The sequence below is a fragment of the Rhinatrema bivittatum genome, chromosome 10, assembly GCF_901001135.1.
Source record: "Rhinatrema bivittatum chromosome 10, aRhiBiv1.1, whole genome shotgun sequence".
NCBI classification, from domain to species: domain Eukaryota; kingdom Metazoa; phylum Chordata; class Amphibia; order Gymnophiona; family Rhinatrematidae; genus Rhinatrema; species Rhinatrema bivittatum.
In genome coordinates, this window is record NC_042624.1 from 100,644,682 (window position 1) to 100,662,785 (window position 18,104).

The window sequence follows — 18,104 nt, forward strand, 5'->3', positions numbered from 1 at the left end:
CAGAGATCTCACTGAAACTATAGGCAGCTATAATTTACTCAGAAAGCACCGGTGGTATGTGGTATGTGCATCTTCCTATTTAAAATTGTCATCTGATACACCATCTGCTTCTGTCTGTGTCAACCAGTGCTGTAAAAGCACCTTGATAAAAACTTCCCATCCTTCTGAGCTTTCTGTCTAGGTTCTTTCTCTCTGGCCCTTTTCTGCAGACACAAATCCAAATCCAGTTTATTTCATTGCATGCCCAACTAATCCCATGTCCTAAGTGTGATGCAAGCACTTATCTCTTAAGTAATTGTGTTATCCAAATCCAGTAGGATCTATCGGGTTGATTTCTCACCCAAGTTAAAAGGGTCTGCATGCACTGTAGGTGAAGGGCTTCTGGTGGTGTGAAGAAAAGGATCACTAGACGTATTTGGAGTGCCAATGAAGGGACCCAGAAAATCTTGGCTAGGCTGCTTCGGACTGCTTCCAAATGGGTCAAAGGCTGCTGCAGGAAAAAATGTCATTGTATTACTTACTTTACTACATGGCACTAATATCTCCCAACTGTCGTAAATGTTCCATTTACCCATTCTCCAGTAAGTCTTTATTTTCATGGGATTCAAATTCACGTATATTAATTTATGTGAATCTTTTTGGTCTTTACTGGAAGGGTGAATAGCATGAAATATTTGGGGTTTGTCAAACAACTACTGTTGTAAAAGAACGTAGTCACAAGATACATTCATCATGGCCTGCTAAAAGACATTTCGATATGCACAAGGAGGAGCCACCATAGATGTTCCATGAATGGCCCCCACCCACAGAAACTATGTGTGTCTTTTATTTGCTTCTAGGAGCCCTCAGACCTAACTAGGCTGGATGCTGCTGCGGTCACGCAGCTCCTATTAATTTTTACAAGAGTTAATTTAAAGCTTTGAAACTTTTTCTACTTTTTGAAAAAATAGAAAAGATAGCTAAAATAGAACCTGTCCCTTGAATTCTGGTATTAGGAAACACCAAGACAAATTGTAACAACCCTACTCCTATTTTTAAACATGGTCTAAAATTTCCTATGACTAGGTGGTTCTTAAAGGGCCAGAAATATCACATCATGAAAACTTTCATAGCATCTGATTTTAAGAATTTTTTTTTTTTTTTTACAGTTTATCAGAAACAAAAAATAAATATAGTGTTAAAGCTATTTATGTGCAAAATACAATAAAATGATTAATCTTGCATGCAGAATGCACAAGATTATTAATGCTTTATCATGCTGTTAATTCTTAGGTATATCTGCTCCAAAATGAAATAGCTGTTTTTTAGTGTTTTCAGACCTTTCTTTTAGATATGGGACGTTATTTTCAAAAATGTTTAAAAGTAAACATCTTCAATTGCTTTATTGTTCTGGAGTTAAATATCAGAGTTTTAATAAACCCATGTGTGGCTAGCATGTCCAGAGTTTAATCCGATTCTGATTTAGTGCTAAAGGTGAAACACAGTAGGATACAACCTGTATCAGCTTTTGAATAGCAACATGTGTAGCTGAAAAGAAAAAAAAAACGAGACTATTCGGTTACCTTCTCCTATTCTTGGAGATGGGGAGGGGGACGGCGATGCTGCAGACTGCCGTGGGGTTGAGTGAGCAGAACCAGTTGCACTTGAGCGAAAGAGATCGTCACCAGCAGACTGCGCACCCTGAACACCCCCACCAAAGAGATCATGTAACAAGTCTGAGTTAGAGGGGGGAGCTCTAGGCTGCGAGGAGAAGGCCTTGCTTGAGGCGCTTCCATCCAGACCCAGGAGATCAGCATCCTCAGGTGGGGGAGGTGCTGGAGGCTCTTGCTTTTTGCTGTGCTTTGGTGTGCCATGCTGTTTGTCACCACTTGTGTTGCTGTGCTGGCTTGAGAGTGACAAGAGTTCATCATCTGAGGGTTCACTTTCTTCATGCACCAGGGCAGCACGATCCTCAGAGGTTGGATGAGAGCTAGCCTTCTCAGATTTTTGATCTACGACAGCAAAATTCATATTTTAGTAGGAAAGTCATGGTACTAGAAGTGCTGTGCTGTAAGGAGTTTCCAAAACCCCTTTTTACATTACACTATAAAAAACTTAAGAGGCCAATATACTAACCCCTTGATGGGTCTAAGGAAATAGGCCATTGCCACACTACTTTTCTTTGTATGTCATCACCTATTTAAATAATATGCAATTCACATTTGTTGTAAATTTTTTGTGCTAAAGTTTGCAAGAATTTGAAGTTTAATGCAAAACATCTTAATCATACCTCCCTCAGATATTGTTGTTTCATGCAAAAATACAGTTTTGTACATTTTTGCACATGTAATTTATCTGTTAACAATAGCATACAGCCCCCCCACTCACACACACTTTAGTTTTCCAGAGCAAGAACTTGCCCTTAGGGTCTGCCTGATGATTTAAAAGCTCATGAACAAAATGTTGAAAGAAAAGCACGCCAATGCCACATATTTCCATTCTTTAGAGCTAGATGCGAAATATCTGTGGGGAAACTCCCCGGACACTGTGATGCCCTTGGAGCGGTCTATGGCTGGGGACAGGCCGCAGAACAGACCAGGCTGGAGAATGGTCTGCTTTTCATCACTTTATTTTCAAAAGTACATAACAGAAGAGAAGCAAAATGGCTGCTTACCTCAGCAGACTGACAAGCAAAGAAAATGTCCAGAACAAACACAGCATTGGATTACAGTTTCCTTCTTCTCCCTGGGGCCTTTCTAACTCTCTCTCAGGGCCTCACCTTTGTATCCCTTACCTCAGGAAAACGCCCCCACCTGAGGATCCCTTTCCTGTGGTGGACCGGGCCAGATAGCTGGAGCCGGTCCGTTAAGGCAATCTGAGGCTTTTTATCATATACTCTATCACAAGACACCTTCACATACTCATGTCTTTTCTTCAGATGAGTTTCCTGCAGCATTGCTGTGGAAGCTCTGTTATAGGACAATTAGTGGAATAAAAGCTGTCGCTTCCTGGGAGTATTAAGGCCCTTAACATTAAGGAAGAGAATGCATACGTATGTCATGGAATTCTACAATCACAAAATCCCTACTCATTTCATAAACTCTTTCTCATATAAACTATCAAATAAGCATCCACTCAAAAACAAAAGATTAACTGCACTTTCTACAACATTATCACTTTCCAAAAAGAAATCCTAAAATAATCCAGCCCCATCCTTCCCACCACCCAAACACATGATCTGTCAATCACCTTAAGCAGATCCCACAACTTCATCGGGGGAGTGTTCACCAAGCCAGCCTGGATCCCCAACAAAACCTCTCCCAAGTAACCGATGCAAATGACCACCTTGCACACATTTGTATGAGTAAAAAACAACTGCAGACACCTGTACACCGCCCTAATGAAAATTAGATCCCATTAAAATGGAATATTGCAGCAATAGTTCAACAGTAAACATGAGGGTATTGTCCCAGTAGGTGAATCCAGCAAACTTCAGCAAGAATCAGATGTGGAAGGTCACCTCTCGCTAGACTGACACCTCATTCTGCTTCCTCCTTTACTGATCCACTGCCATCTTGGAAATATCTCCTTTCTAGTACAATGTTTGCCGTTTTGGAAATCAAGAAGTTAATTGCCAAACCTGCCTCCTTAAATATCTCTGCAGCCTCAGCTGACATAGTGAGGGCAAAGGCTATCGGCGCCGGCCATCCATTGCTCCTACCATGTGACAGGGGCTGACCAATGGCACCAGTAGCCCCTGTGACATAGTAGGTCAAAGGCTTTCGGCGCCATTTTGAAACCGGTAGCTGAGGGTGTGAGTGCAGGAGATGACTCCCAGACCCCCCGCTGGACCACCAGGGAGATTTGGTAAGTCTTGGAGGGGTCAGGAGGGTGGGGGGTTTGTTTAAATTGGCTCCTTTAGACGGCCGAATAATTCAGCGAAGATTCATTGTACTCGGGGGGGGAATCGCGATACTTTTCGCTTCCCCACGAATACAACAAATATGTCCCTATACGTTGCAGATTGCCAATTCATAGGGAACGAATGCACACCCCTACAAAATCCCTATGAGAGCATTCCAATTTAATATCAGTACTAACTGATTCTTCCTCCCCTCAATGCCACTGGCACGAGACTGCAATAGGAACTTACAGATAGCAATCACCACGGACTCACAGTCCTCATAGACGGGGGGGTCTCCAGCACTCCCCAAACCATAGATTGCAGCATCGAGATCTGTTCTTGAGATCTTCCAGTTTGTCTGCGAATTGCACTTGCTCAGACTGCATTTTCTTCTGTTGCTCGATGACTCGCTTTAGGGACTCAGCCTGGCCCTCCGCAAGGGTATCCAATTCATCAATGCAGTTACCCATGGTTGCCATGTCTTCCCACAGGTCGGCTATCATTGCCATCAGCTCCTGTTTGTACTGTTTCATATATCTTCGAAGACCCTGGAACCATTCTCAGACTTCCTCCCTTGAAGGTATGTCACCGGACCCAGGGCCTAGTATGAGTGCAAGCACAGGTGATTCCAATTTTCCCTCTGTGGGGCCTTTCAGGGCCTAGTCGCTATCACCCTCAGCAATTTCTACTCTGTGTTTGCTGAATGAGAATTGCTTCAGGTCCACCATTTTTCAGTTAGCCGCCATCCTTTAAATAAGTGCTCTCAATATAGAATGAAAAGTCATCCGTGCAGATGCGGATACAAGAGTGTGCTGTGGATTAAATTTAAGAGGGTCGGGAACACTGAATCAGGCATCCATCTTGGTCGATGATGTCACCGGGCCCCGTAAAACCCAATTTAAGCATGTAAATGCTTTTTAAAATCAGGCTCCAAAATGTAATGATCACTTTAAAGTATGGCAATAAACTCCAAAAGGGTTTTTAAGAACTGAGATGATGTTCTACACTGCTTTTTTGACAAGAAACTTTAGCTTGCAATTTTTCCGTGGAATTTTTCCCTTCCATGAGTTACAGAAAATTCTACTCGAAGTTATTTGGATATGAAGCAGCACTTATCCGGATAAGTTCAAGCTAAGTAGCAGCAAAGCTACTTATCCCGCTATCTGACTTAGCCAGATTAGTAGCGCTTTTTAGACTTTTCCAGCTAAGTAACAGTTTTGCTGCTAGTTAGCCAGATAAGTCAGAACTTGTCCAGATAAGTGATGCTACTTAGCCGGATAACTCAAAATTGGTCCAGATAAGTACTGGATAAATCAGAATTTATCTAGATAAATAAGCAATTGCTATACTTGTGTATTTTCACATCTAACTTTAAAAATATATGCGTGCAGATTTTACCTGCGTGAGTTACATGCATTTACCCCCCTGTAAGTTGGCTTTTGTGCATGTCACTTGGGAGATTTTCTAATATGCGCACGGCAATGAAATTACCAGTTTTACCAATTAGTCTACCAGTTCATCCAGTCCATCTGCAGGTCATTGAGATCCTCCTGGCTGTTCAGACTGAATGTCCCCCTTTTCACCCAAACCCCCCACCCAATCAGTATTTTGCTTTTAAGACATTTACGATCACTTACTCCAGATATTCAGCAGGAGTAAATATACGCAAATAAGCTGCCAAACTTACATGTGTATATTGCTTATAAAATAGCAACTTTACTCGCATAAATGTTGGGCCTGCCCTGGAATGCCCCCTGACCCATACCTTTTTTACATTCACAAATTTACTCACGGACTGCTACTTACGAATTATTTTGAGATTTATAAAATAGCAGATATGCGCGTATACGCTGTTTTACACGGCTATCTGCTGCACAACTTTTGAAAATTCACCTTTATGCATGTACATTAACACACACAAATTACGTTCTGCAAAGTGCGGGTGTAACTTTGAGCAGGCTAGTTTATACGCATTATTAGGGATAATTTTCAAAGTGAAAACTGGCATAACTTGTAGTTTTGTCAACACAGAAATTACTCGGTTTGTTAGGAAATTACCCTCTCTCTGTCTAAATTTTAAATTCTGAAATTCTTTGGCATGTTCTTATTAATCATAAGATCCCACTGGCTCAAGTGAAGGAAATAAGATTGATGTTACATTTTACAGGAGGAAATGAAACAGCAGAAGAAACCAAGAATACATTGTAACTAACATCTAAAACCTTCATCATGGTAATTTAATAATGATTTTGCTAAGAGCTGAAAAACCTAAATAAACACAGCTACACATCATGCACATTCAGTCATCTGGAATAATATGCCAAATAGAAACACTTTTAACTTAAATGAATCATACACTAATGAGAAATTAATTGTAACGTACCTTGCCAATTCAAAGATGAAAAGAATGCACCCTGCCCAACTGTCTTTATGTTATCTTGATGTGGTTCTACGGGTGCTCTTCCTGTAACACAGAAAATTTAAACCCAACAATGCAAAACACTTGAGAGATGAAAGGGAACAGCAATGCATCTTCATAAAGGTGATGGATCGTGAACATCAGCAGCTTTCAAATACTTACCTCCCAGTGCAAGAGCATCTTGGTGCTCCTGGTGAGAAGAGAAAAGGATGCTGGGGTTGACATCTTTTGTTGTAAAATTTTCCCAGGGAGGAGTAAGATCTGTCTGTCTGTCAGTGGATTCGATTTCTATTTCCAGTACTATATGAAATAGCTGGGGATATTTATCTGGAGAATCGCATGCATCCAATTCGGGCCTAAAGGTTTAGCAAAGATAGTTAATTAATGAGAAAGTCTGCATGTGGCAGTAACTCCTATTTTTCTAGTTAAAAATTCAGCCAGGCTTTTAATTGTTGATTAATTCTGTTGTATTTTTTTATTCATACTGCAGTTTAGCTGAACATTTTTGACATTATTTCTTGACATGTTTTTTTGGGGCGGCCTTTTTAAAATTCTTTTTGGTAACTTCAGCTTTCTCTGAGAACAAGAAGGATAGCAGTCCTTACAAGTGGGTGCCATCATCCGATGGAGTCCAGCCAGTATAAGGAATAGCAGGGTCTTGAACTGGCAACCCTTGGAGCTCAGAGCTAGACTCTCATGATTAGCCACAAGATTAGATGATCTTGAAACACAAAGGGAACAATTTTCAAAAGGACTTACTTGCTTAAAACCAGGTTTTATGCACATAAATGCATTTTATGCTACGATATATGCTATTGAATTCTCAATAGGTTTTACATGTATAAGTGCACTTTGAGCATGTAAATGGACTTTTGAAAATTGTTATAATATGCTAATTTTATGAACATAAATCATTTTGTGCATAAAATCCATAGGTAGTAATTACCTAGACTGCCTGGCAGGAACAGTCCATGCCCCAGGAAGCTTCCAATTGGACCAGCCTGGGGTATGTCCTCCGATTAAAAGCTGTATATAAGGGACCCTGCTTGACCAAACAGTCTTCTGAGGCCTTGCCTGTGTAAACACTGTCTGACTGGCCCTTGATTCATGCTCTGTGCCTGACCTTCTGACCCATGACTGACTTCGGATCTTTGCCAGATTTCTAATCCATGCTTAGGCCCAACCATCGAACTGCCTGCACCCTCAAGTGCTTTACAGACTGTCAAGTCCCAGCTGTGGCCTGCACCCACAGGCTGAACCCATGGAGAATGGCCATGGCATTGGGTAAAAACATTGGTAGGAAGCTGCACATTCTGAGTTTACTTCCAAGCCACTGCTTACCAAGACCCCTGGCCTCCTCCAGAATCTGTCCTTGTTCTCCCTTGGAGGGAAGCCCCCAAAACACCAGACAACTTGAAGCAGCCTAACTCAGGAGACCAGGACAAGACAGAGGCCCCAGCTGGGATAGTACAAATGTTGAAAGGCTTCATGGATGCAGTTTGGGGCATGCAGGCCCAGCTTCAGGCCTTGAGGCAAAGGTAGATATTCTTCAAGGATCTATCCCCAAGAGAGGGGACTCATGTCCTATGCCCACTGAACCCACCATAAAATCTCGGATGCCCTTGCCCAAAAAATATGATGGGTCGCAGGGGTCACTCTGAGGTTTCAGTCATCAGTGCAAACTTTGATCCTGGGTACACCTCTGTAGTTACCACTTAAAGGCTCTAAAGGTAGAGTTCATGGTGAACTGCTTGCCCAACGCATGCCTAGCTTAGATGGCATTCTTGCTGGACCATCATGTTCCTGTCCTGAATCGAGTCAATTCCTTCAAAACTTCCCTGTCCTTGCCATTTGGAGAACAAAATCGGGTGCACTAGGAAGATCTCTGGATGCTAGGATTTTAACAGGGGTGGAGATCTGTCACCAAATATGTACTGAGTTCTGGCACCTTGCTGCAGACATGGATTAGAATTAGCCTGCACTGTATGCTCATTTCCATTAGAGATTGACCCCATATATCAAGAATGAATTAGCCCATATGGACCCTCCAGCCAGTCTGGAAGACCTGCTTATTCTAAGCACTAGAATCGAGAGCGGATTCAAGTGAATTGGCAGGTATCACCATGGGACATTTTAAGGATGCACGTTATTCCCCTGGCACAGCTCAATGGAGCCTCAAATTGCAGTGGGTTCAGGCTACTCAGTATCTTTGAGACGGCATCTGCAACAGTCAGCTATTCAGGGGCTCCCTGGCCTGATAGCAGATCAATTCCAATCTGACCAGAGACATATCCTTTCAATTTTTTCCTGTCCACTGATGTGACCAACTTGGGGTGGGGAGTCCACTTAGAAGGGCTTTACACCCAAGATCTTTGGTCTGCTCAGGAAAAATGTCATCGATAAACTTCCTTACACTAAGGGAAGATCAGTATGCTCTGAAAAGCTTTCAGATACTGGTTGGCCAACAAAGTAATCCTGGTCCAGATAGACAAATCAAGTAGCAATGTATTACATCAACAAGCAGAGAGGCATGGGGGTCATACTTCCTGTGTCAAGAGACTGTCCAGATATGGGCCTGGGCCATCCCTCAGGGGATGATCCATATATCTGTCAGACAAGGAGAATGTTCTTGTGGACAGAGTGAGTCAGGTCCTGGAACCACCATGGAAAGTAGCAAACCAGATATTCCACGAGTGAGACACACCCATGGTGATCTGTTTGCATCTCCCCAGAACAGGAAAGTCCTGCTCTTCTGTTCCAGGAAAAAGACTCAAGGCAAATTAGCCTCAGACAGCTTTGTCCTTGATTGAAGCAAGGACCTGCTGTACTCATATCCTCTGATTCCGCTGATAGAGAAGATGTTGTTGAAGCAAAAAGAAGATAGAGGAACCATGATTCTCTTAGCCCCTTTTTGGCTGAAATGAATTTGGCTCCCATTCCTGCAAGAGATGAACATCAGGGTTCTGATCAGAGAGGGGAATTCCCCAGCTCTCATCACTCAGGATCAAAGGTGGTTGTGCTATCCCAGCATCAAGTTCCTGGCTCTCACAGCCTGGATGTTAAGAGGTTAACTCTGCGACCCCTGGATCTCTCAGAGAATGTAACTCATGTTCTTTTAGCTTCAAGGAATGAGTCCAGAAGAAAGTTCTATGGACTCAAATGGAGGAAACTTGCTTTGTGGTATGCGCAAAAGGCCGTAGACCATTTCTCCTGCTCCACATAAAAAGTGCTTGATTACCTTCTATATTTATTTGAGTCAATTCTTAAGACTAACACAGTAAGAGAGCATCTTAGTGCAATTGGCAACTATCACAAGCATGTAGAAGGTAGATCCATCTCTGTACAGCCTTTGGTTTGCTGATTCACGCGAGGCCTACTTCATTTGAAGCCTCCCATCAGGGTTCCTGCCGTGTCTTGGGACCTCAACATGAAACTGACCAGCTGATGAAAGCTCCCTTTGAATCACCGTGCTCCTGCGACTTGAAGTACCTTACTTGGAAAGTCATATTTTTTATGGCAGTGATTAGGCGCACAGGATAAGTGAGCTCCAGGCTCTAGTAATTTATTCACCTTATTCTAAGTTTTATCATCATAGGATAGTTCTGCATACCATCTTAAGTTGGTGTCAGAATTTCATCTTCACTAGCCAATCATCCTTCCAACATTTTTTTACCTGGCCACATATCCACCAAGGTGAATAAGCACTGCACAGTTTAGACTGCAAACAAGCCTTGGCCTTCTACCTGGTTCTGGCTGAAGTCCATAGAAAGTCCACCCAGTTTATTGTTTCTTTTGATACCAAAAAGCTGGAGATTGCCATTGCAAAACACACTTTATCTAGTTGGCTAGCAGATTGCATATTTTCTATTATGCCCAGGCAGGCCTGGATCTGTTGGGTTGTGCAGCGTTGGTCACCCACTTAAGATCAATCTTCATCGAGGAGATCTGTAAAGCTGGGACATGGAACTCTCTCCTCACATTCACATCATACTATTATTTGGGCATGGACTTCTTATGCAACAGTTGTTTTGGCGAGTCTGTCTTGCGGAATATCTTTGAAATGTGGAACCTAACTCTATTCTATTCCAGGCTGCTCCTCATAAGTAAAATATAGAAGAAAAAGGCTTGTTACAAACAAAAACAGTGGCACTATTTTGTTTCCCCTTTTTTCATTTGGGGCAGTCTGTAGCTAGGGATTCCTCATGTGTGAAGACTGCCATTTTGTTTATCCTCAGAGAAAGTAGAGTTGCTTACCTGTAACAGGTTTTCTCCAAGAACAGCAGGATGTAAGTCCTCACAAAACCCATCCATCTCTCCATGGAGCTGGCTTCTCCAAGTATAAGCAAAAAAAAAATAGACTGAGGGGCACTTGCCTGGACACGTAGTATCATGCCAGCTTGCATATGCCCAGTGGGGCACTGTTAAAGTTCTAGAAACGTTGACATACAAGTTCCAGGCTCCATCTGATGATGTCACCCACTTGTGAAGACTGACATCCTGCTATCCTTGGAGAACACCTGCTACAGATAAGCAACTCTGTTTTATTTTATTAGCAGTTATTCTTCTTTTTTGTCAATGTTTGTCTTGGATTTATGATATTACTGTATTTGTTTTACATTATATTGTGCTATTACTATATTTGGTCATATTTATACTTTAAATTATGCATGTTATTTTAATTATTAACCTCCTAATCAGTTCTTAGAATAGGAGGTATATCGAATTTAATAAATAATAATAATAAGATCAACAAGATTTATCGGTAAAGCATATATAAATGTTACAGTTATAAGAGTATGCAGTGTATACAGGGACTTTTGCCTGCTAAATAACCTACTGGCTGTTTTTGAAATTAATAATTCATTTAGGGGTAATTTTATAACATGGTGTATAAATTAGTCAGCAAATATGCACATTAGTTATAACAAATTTCAAAGCAAACTTACGTGCATAAGTCTGCTTCGAAAATTATCCCAGCTAAACTACATGTACATAATTACACCTGCTATTTTGTGCGTGCAGTTTTGCTGAGAGAATTTATGTACATAGGGACTGATTTTCAAAAGCATTTAATGCATAAAACTGGGTTTTATTGTGTAAATGCACTTTACCCGTGCAAGTGGGCTTTTGAAAATTTCTACAATATACACCATTGAATTGTCAATAGGTTTTACCTACGTTAAGTGAACTTAACATGGGCAAATGGCTTTTGAAAATAGCTACGCTAGTGTGTTACATTTAAACATGTACCTCCTTTGAAAATTCACCTAATAATTTTTAAAATCTAAAGTATACGCATAAGTTCCAACTCCACTCAGACTCCACCACCAACTATGCTCATAAAATTATATGCCTGCAATGTGTATGCATATATTTTATGTGTGTTATCAGTAAAACAATTTTCAAAAGAGCTTTACAGCAGATAAAGCACTATGTTACCCGTAGAACTTCATCTCTTATGATCTTGCCTGAACCAGGAGTCTTTTTAGTTTATTTGATTCACTAAGATTATTTTCCCCATATACTAAAAATAGGAGAAAATCTTTAGAAATCAATATTTATAAAAATGGAAAGGTCGATATTCAAAGGGTTTGACCGGTAAATTTTGGAGTTACTCGAACAAAATCCAAGATTTACATAGTTTCTCCCACTGACCAACTAAATTTTGCCCTGATAATCATATGTAAAAAATTTAGCTAGATGAAAAGAGGTAATGATGGAGGAATTCTGGGGGTACAGTTAAATTTTAGTTGGTGACCACTGATCTTCAGCACTAACCAGATAAAGTTAGTCAAGTAAGTCTGGTTGCAAAAAGAGCTGTCCTAAAGATACACAAATAACTTTACCTGGATAACATTATCCAAGTATATTCAGAGGAACACAGTTGGGTATACTCCACTGAATATCCAGATAAAATTATTCAGCTAACTTTACCCGGGTAACATTCCTGCCCAATGGCCCACTGCATATTGATCTCTGAGCAGTTAAATTTAGGCCCTATGTTAAATGTCTATTTTCAGCCAAACTTTGCATCCTAAATTATCAGCTGAAAATTCACCTAAAGTTAGGACCCTAAATTTAGGACTACTATTCATTTTTTGAGATTTAGGGTTCTAAATTATCGGGCGGATTTTAAAAGCCCTGCTCGCGTAAATCCGGACGGATTTACGCGAGCAGGGCCTTGCGCGCCGGCGCACCTATTTTCCATAGGCCGCCGGCGCGCGCAGAACCCCGGGACGCGCGTAGGTCCCAGGGTTTTTGGAAGGGGGCGTGTTGGGGCGGGGCCGAACGACACAGAGTTTTGGGGGCGGACCCGGGGGCGTGGTTTCGGGCCGGGGCGTTCCGGGGGCGAGGCCGCATCCTCCGGAACCACCCCCGGGTCGAGTCTCGGCGCGCCAGCAGCCCACTGGCGCGCATGGATTTACGTCTCCCTCCAGGAGGCATAAATCCATGGATAAAGGTAGGGGGGGGTTTAGATAGGGCCGGGGGGGTGGGTTAGGTAGGGGAAGGGAGGGGATGGTGAGGGGAGGGGAGGGCGAAAGAGAGTTCCCTCCGAGGCCGCTCCGATTTCGGAGCGGCCTCGGAGGGAATGAAGGCAGGCTGTGCGGCTCGGCGCGCGCCGGCTGCCCAAAATCAGCAGCCTTGCGCGCGCCGATCCAGGATTTTAGAGGATACGCGCGGCTATGCCCGTATCTTATAAAATCCAGCGTACTTTTGTTTGCGCCTGCTGCGCAAACAAAAGTACGCGATCGCGCTTTTTTAAAAAATCTACCCCTATGTGCTTAGTGCTGAAAATCATTACTGGTTTTCCCCAACCTAACTCCGAACCTGCAGCTACCCACTTTTTTGAGTCCTAAAATGTAAGAGGCTAGTGAAACTAGGAGCCTAATTTAGGTACTCAGCTCTAGTAAATTTTTGAAAGGGCCAATTTAGGGTCCTAACTCCCAAACAGGCCGATACAGTACAGCTGTACAGTGGCCCCATTAGTTATTCCCGCGAGATTCAGTAAGTAAAATGTGCAGCCAAGCCGCTCATTTTAATTCTGCCGGCACCGGGAAAGTGCACAGAAAAGCAGTAAAAACTGCTTTTCTGTACACCCTCCGACTTAATATCATGGTGATATTAAGTCGGAAGACCCAAAAGTAAAAAATAGCTAAAAATAAAAAAAATAAATTTAAAATCAGCCCGCGGCTCGCGGGTTGAAAACCGGTCGCTCAATTTTGCCGGCGTCCGGTTTCTGAACCCGTGGCTGTCAGCGGGTTTGAGAACCGAAGCCGGCAAAATTGAGCGTCGGCTGTCAAACTCGCTGACAGCCGCCGTTCCTGTCAAAAAAAGAGGCGCTAGGGACGCGCTAGTGTCCCTAGCGCCTCTTTTTACCTCGGGCCCTAATTTGAATATTTTTTTTTACTGAATCGCGCGCACAGGAGAGTGGCCTGAGTGGGCGCTCGCCCGCTCTCCCGCGACGTTTACTGTATCGGCCTGAAAGTTAGGCACCTAAATCCTTTGAAAATTGACCTCTTAGTGAACCAGGCCAATCATAAATTTAAAAAAATGCACACTTCTATCCTGCTGGACAAAATGTGTGTACCAACGTTCAAATCACAAAAACTGCCCAATGAATTGAATTCCAGTAAACTAGGATCAAAAGATCAATAAACTAGGATCAAAAGATCAATTGAACCTAGAAGCTGTATCAATATAGCAAAAATTACAGCCCCTTTAGTGGCCCATTGTATGCAGTTTCTCATTGCTTCTCTGATTTAAGATGGACTATACTGGAACAACTTCAGTAGCCAAAAAGAAGTGGTGATATACAGTCACTCCTCAATAAAAGGGAACAATTCTGGATTTTCTACTGGGATTCAGAAGCCCCTTGTGGTCTCGAGATTATAAATTGGTATTCTCTGATCTAAATGGCAGATATATTGGCTCAAATGACAGGTTGATGTCTACGTCATCTCCTGCTCCTATTTAATCTCCTTCCGTTGCCTCCATGTTTTACAGCGTTGAGAAGAATATTGAGAGGATCAACTTCTAGTGAGCAGTATTAAGAATACCTACAATTCCCATGAAGCAGGCAGCATTCGAAACAAGGATCCTTGTCGGGGTGGTTTTCATGACATATTGTACAAGCTAAGTACTGTTTTTGATAATTTGGGACTTTGAACTCAGTTATAGCTGTGGTCGGGGATTGGACTTATTGCTTGAGGATAAGCATTACTGTTTTATTTGTAACAAAAATTATACTAAAAAATTATATAAAATGGACCTAAAAGTTTGGCAGCTCACTTATATAATTTTGAGCTGAGGCTGGATCGATCCTACAAATTTAATGAGGCAGTTCAGTCTATATCATCTTTACCAAGTGTTTGTAATAAATAACCAGTAAACTTTTTTTGGTTGATATATTGATCTATCAAAATGTGTGCACACCAAGGCCAGCCTCCAGTGCAATGGTTCCCAACCCTGTCCTGGGGTGCCCCCCAGCCAGTCAGGTTTTCAGGATAGCCACAATGAATATGCATGAGAGAAAATTTGCATGCACTGCCGTTATAACATGCAAATTTTCTCTCATGCATATTCATTGTGGCTATCCTGAAAACTCGACTGGCTGGGGGATCTCCAGGACAGGGTTGGGAACCACTGCTCTAGTGTGTACATGTGTATTAAGTGCTATGTGCTATGGTTGAAACTCAGGTATTTGCTACAGAACAGGCAGGTTGACATTTGTCCAGGTAAGTATTTTCAGCAAACAGCCATTTGCTCAGCTTATGGTTTTGTCCTTCAGAGTAAAGTGCTGTTTATGCATGATTTGTCTCCTTGCCTACTTTTGCCCACCTGCACCAACAAAGAGGAGCTTAAGGCAACAGAAAAGCCTGAATCAGCCATTCAGGTCAACCATTTTAAAATATTACAATGTTTAAAATTCCTCTAACATAGGAGAAATGCAGCCTGGAAAGATTTTTGAACTGGCCCCAGATTCTGTTTAAGTCTTCTGATTGTTGGTATTAACCAATAAACCCTGATAAAATACCCTGATGCAAAAAAAAAAAAAATAATAAAATAGGTGTTTATTAGATAAACACCAGGAAAACATCACTTTCCCTACTACTCTCACCCTTCCTTTGCCTGGATCCTCTGCTTTGCTTTTTTTGTTTTTTCCATACTAATGACGCCTCAGCTGCACAAATGTATGTATTTGATTCAACCAGAAAAGGTTCCCAATAAAGTACCTATGTAACGAAAACACCGATAAACACTGATTTCTGGTGCCCCCTAATTAGTTATAAAATAAACACCTAACTGTACATAAGATTTACCATATTGGGTCAGACCAAAGGTCCATCAAGCCCAGTATCCTGTTTCCAACAGTGGCCAATACAGGTCACAAGGACCTGGCAAGTACCCAAAAGGTCAATAGATTCCATGCTGCTTATCCCAGGGATAAGCAGTGGATTTTTCCAAGTCTACGTTAATAATGTTTTATAGACTTTTCTTCTAGGAACTTCTCCAAACCTTTCATAAACCCAGCTGCATTAATAGTTTTCACCAGATTATCCAGCAACAAATTGCAGAGTTTAATTACGAGTTGAGTAAAAAAATATTTTCTCCTTTTTGTTAGGGACGTGCAGCAGTTTTTTGTTTCATTTTCAGTATGCAATAATTTTGAATTAGTGCATAGTAATGCGAGTTAATGTGCACTGGGAGGATAACTTTTAAACAGTCACGCGGGCATACATGTATATATTTATACCGGCTCAAGCCAGTGGACAGTCATTTTATAACATGTGCGTATATGCATGCATGTTATTTATTTATTTAACATTTTTCTGTACCGACCTTCAAGGAAGAATACCATATCAGGTCGGTTTATATCAAACAGGGGATAGATACATATAACCAGAGGAACAACTTTTTATAATCAGAGGAAGCAAAAAAAGTAAGGAAGTAGAAAAGTAAAAAGTAAAAAGTTACATTAAAACAAGGATCATGAACTTGGAAGCTGATTCAGCTGGAAGAAGAAAGGTCTTAAGAGAGTATTATATATAAAATATATAAGAGAGTATGTTATAAAATCGGCTGTTCCCGCATCCATGTGCATACAATTATATATGGACGTATGCATGGGAATACAAATGCCGGCTCTACCATGTAAGTGGGGGGAATTTTAAAAACAACACGTACCAATGCAATAGCCCCTTTTTCCTAGTTCACTCCAAGTTCACCCAGTTACCGGATTGGATTTCCTAAACACCCCACCATGTTAGTTAGCCTCCCTTTTATCCTTTTAACTCCAACCATTAAAACCCCGCTGACTTGCCTAATTTTTTTTAATACTTACACACCATACATAGCAAAAGTAAAGTTACGCGATAGGGGACCTCGTGCGCACTTTTAAAACCATGCAGCGCACCGTCCGAAGACACGCACGTATCTCCCAGCTTTGGCACACATAGGGCTTTTAAAATCAACCTTTAACTCACATTAATGTGCATTCATTCAAAATTAGTGTACACTAAAAATGAAATGAAAGTGGGGGAAAAAAAGAAACAAAATGATATGAAATTTTTTTGGCTGCACACCAAATGTATCACCTAGTAAGTTCACTGTCTGTCCCCCACTCTTTCTACTTTTTGAAAGAATAAACAACTGATTTGCGTTTACCACTCATTATTTTATAGACCTCTAGCATATCTCTCCTCAGCCGTCTCTTTGCAGTGCTAAAGAACCTTAACCTCTTTAGCCTTTTCTCATAGAGGAGTTGTTCCATTCTCCTTATCATTTTGGTTGCCCTTTTCTGTAGCTTTTTTAATTCCGATATATCATTTTTGAGATGCGGTGACCAGAACTGTGCACAATACTCATAGAGCGGACATCCCATTAGGTAATACAGAGGCCTTATGATATTCTCTGTTTTATTCTCCTTTCCTTTCCTAATAATTCCTAGCATTCTATTTGCTTTCATGGCCACCGCCACACACTGAATGTCAGCAGCCAAGAAAGCAAATATAAACAACTAAAATTATAAGCCCTAGTTATGTTATAATTTGCTTTTCCTTTCTTGCTTGGGATGAAACAGATAATAAACTTTCTGTTTATATACTGTAGATAGATGTATGATAACTACAGTTTTGTTTTTTTTTTGTCACTTAAATTTTATTCACCATGTGGAAAGAACCAGGTTTTTAACGGTACCCAAACATACTGCTCAGGTCCAAGAGATACAGATTTCTGATAGTATTAAATGCTGAGCAATTACGATAGATAATATTTCGCAAAATTGGGATTAAGCATCTGTAATGGGTATGAAAGACCAAGGTTTGTGGTCTGGTTGTGGTGGTGGTGTTCCAGATGCAGAGATGCTTATCAAAGCTTCCATTTAATATTAGTGAATTATTGCTACAAAAGTGCTCCATGCATGCTCTAACATATTGAATCTATGCAACATCCAAAACAATATACCAGTTTATTAATTAGGATAATTATGTGTATGTGCTATAGTTAGGTCTTCTATTTTAAGTACTATAGATTGTTACATTAAACATACAGGGGCGGATTTTAAAAGGCTTACGCGCGTAACCCTTTTAAAAGCCTCTTGCGCGCGCCGAACCTATTTTGCATAGGCTCGGCGACGCGCGCAAGCCCCGGAGCCTCCAGGCACAGCAGCCATTTGCTGCTGTGCCCGGGATCACAGACCGGCCGTCGCTGGCATGCGTAACCTACGCCTGCCTGGAGGCAGGCGCAACTTAAAAATTTAGGGGGTTTAGGTAGGGCTGGGGGGCAGGTTAGGTAGGGGAAGGG

The 18,104-nt window shown here is 41.5% G+C and overlaps 1 protein-coding gene across 4 annotated transcripts in view; it reads right to left on the reverse strand.

Annotated features, from left to right (window-relative positions):
- Positions 1-18,104, reverse strand: part of DNAJC6 (DnaJ heat shock protein family (Hsp40) member C6) — a 112,536-nt gene that overhangs the window by 29,333 nt on the left and 65,099 nt on the right. For 3 of the 4 annotated variants that reach the window (XM_029618515.1, XM_029618513.1, XM_029618511.1), the window contains 4 exons: positions 6,465-6,658; positions 6,267-6,347; positions 1,563-1,991; positions 341-490 (listed from right to left, as the gene is read on the reverse strand). In XM_029618515.1, the coding sequence (XP_029474375.1) occupies positions 341-490; positions 1,563-1,991; positions 6,267-6,347; positions 6,465-6,658 (854 nt within the window). The remainder of the gene's footprint in view (positions 1-340; positions 491-1,562; positions 1,992-6,266; positions 6,348-6,464; positions 6,659-18,104) is intronic. The other variant, XM_029618512.1, reaches the window with a different exon arrangement.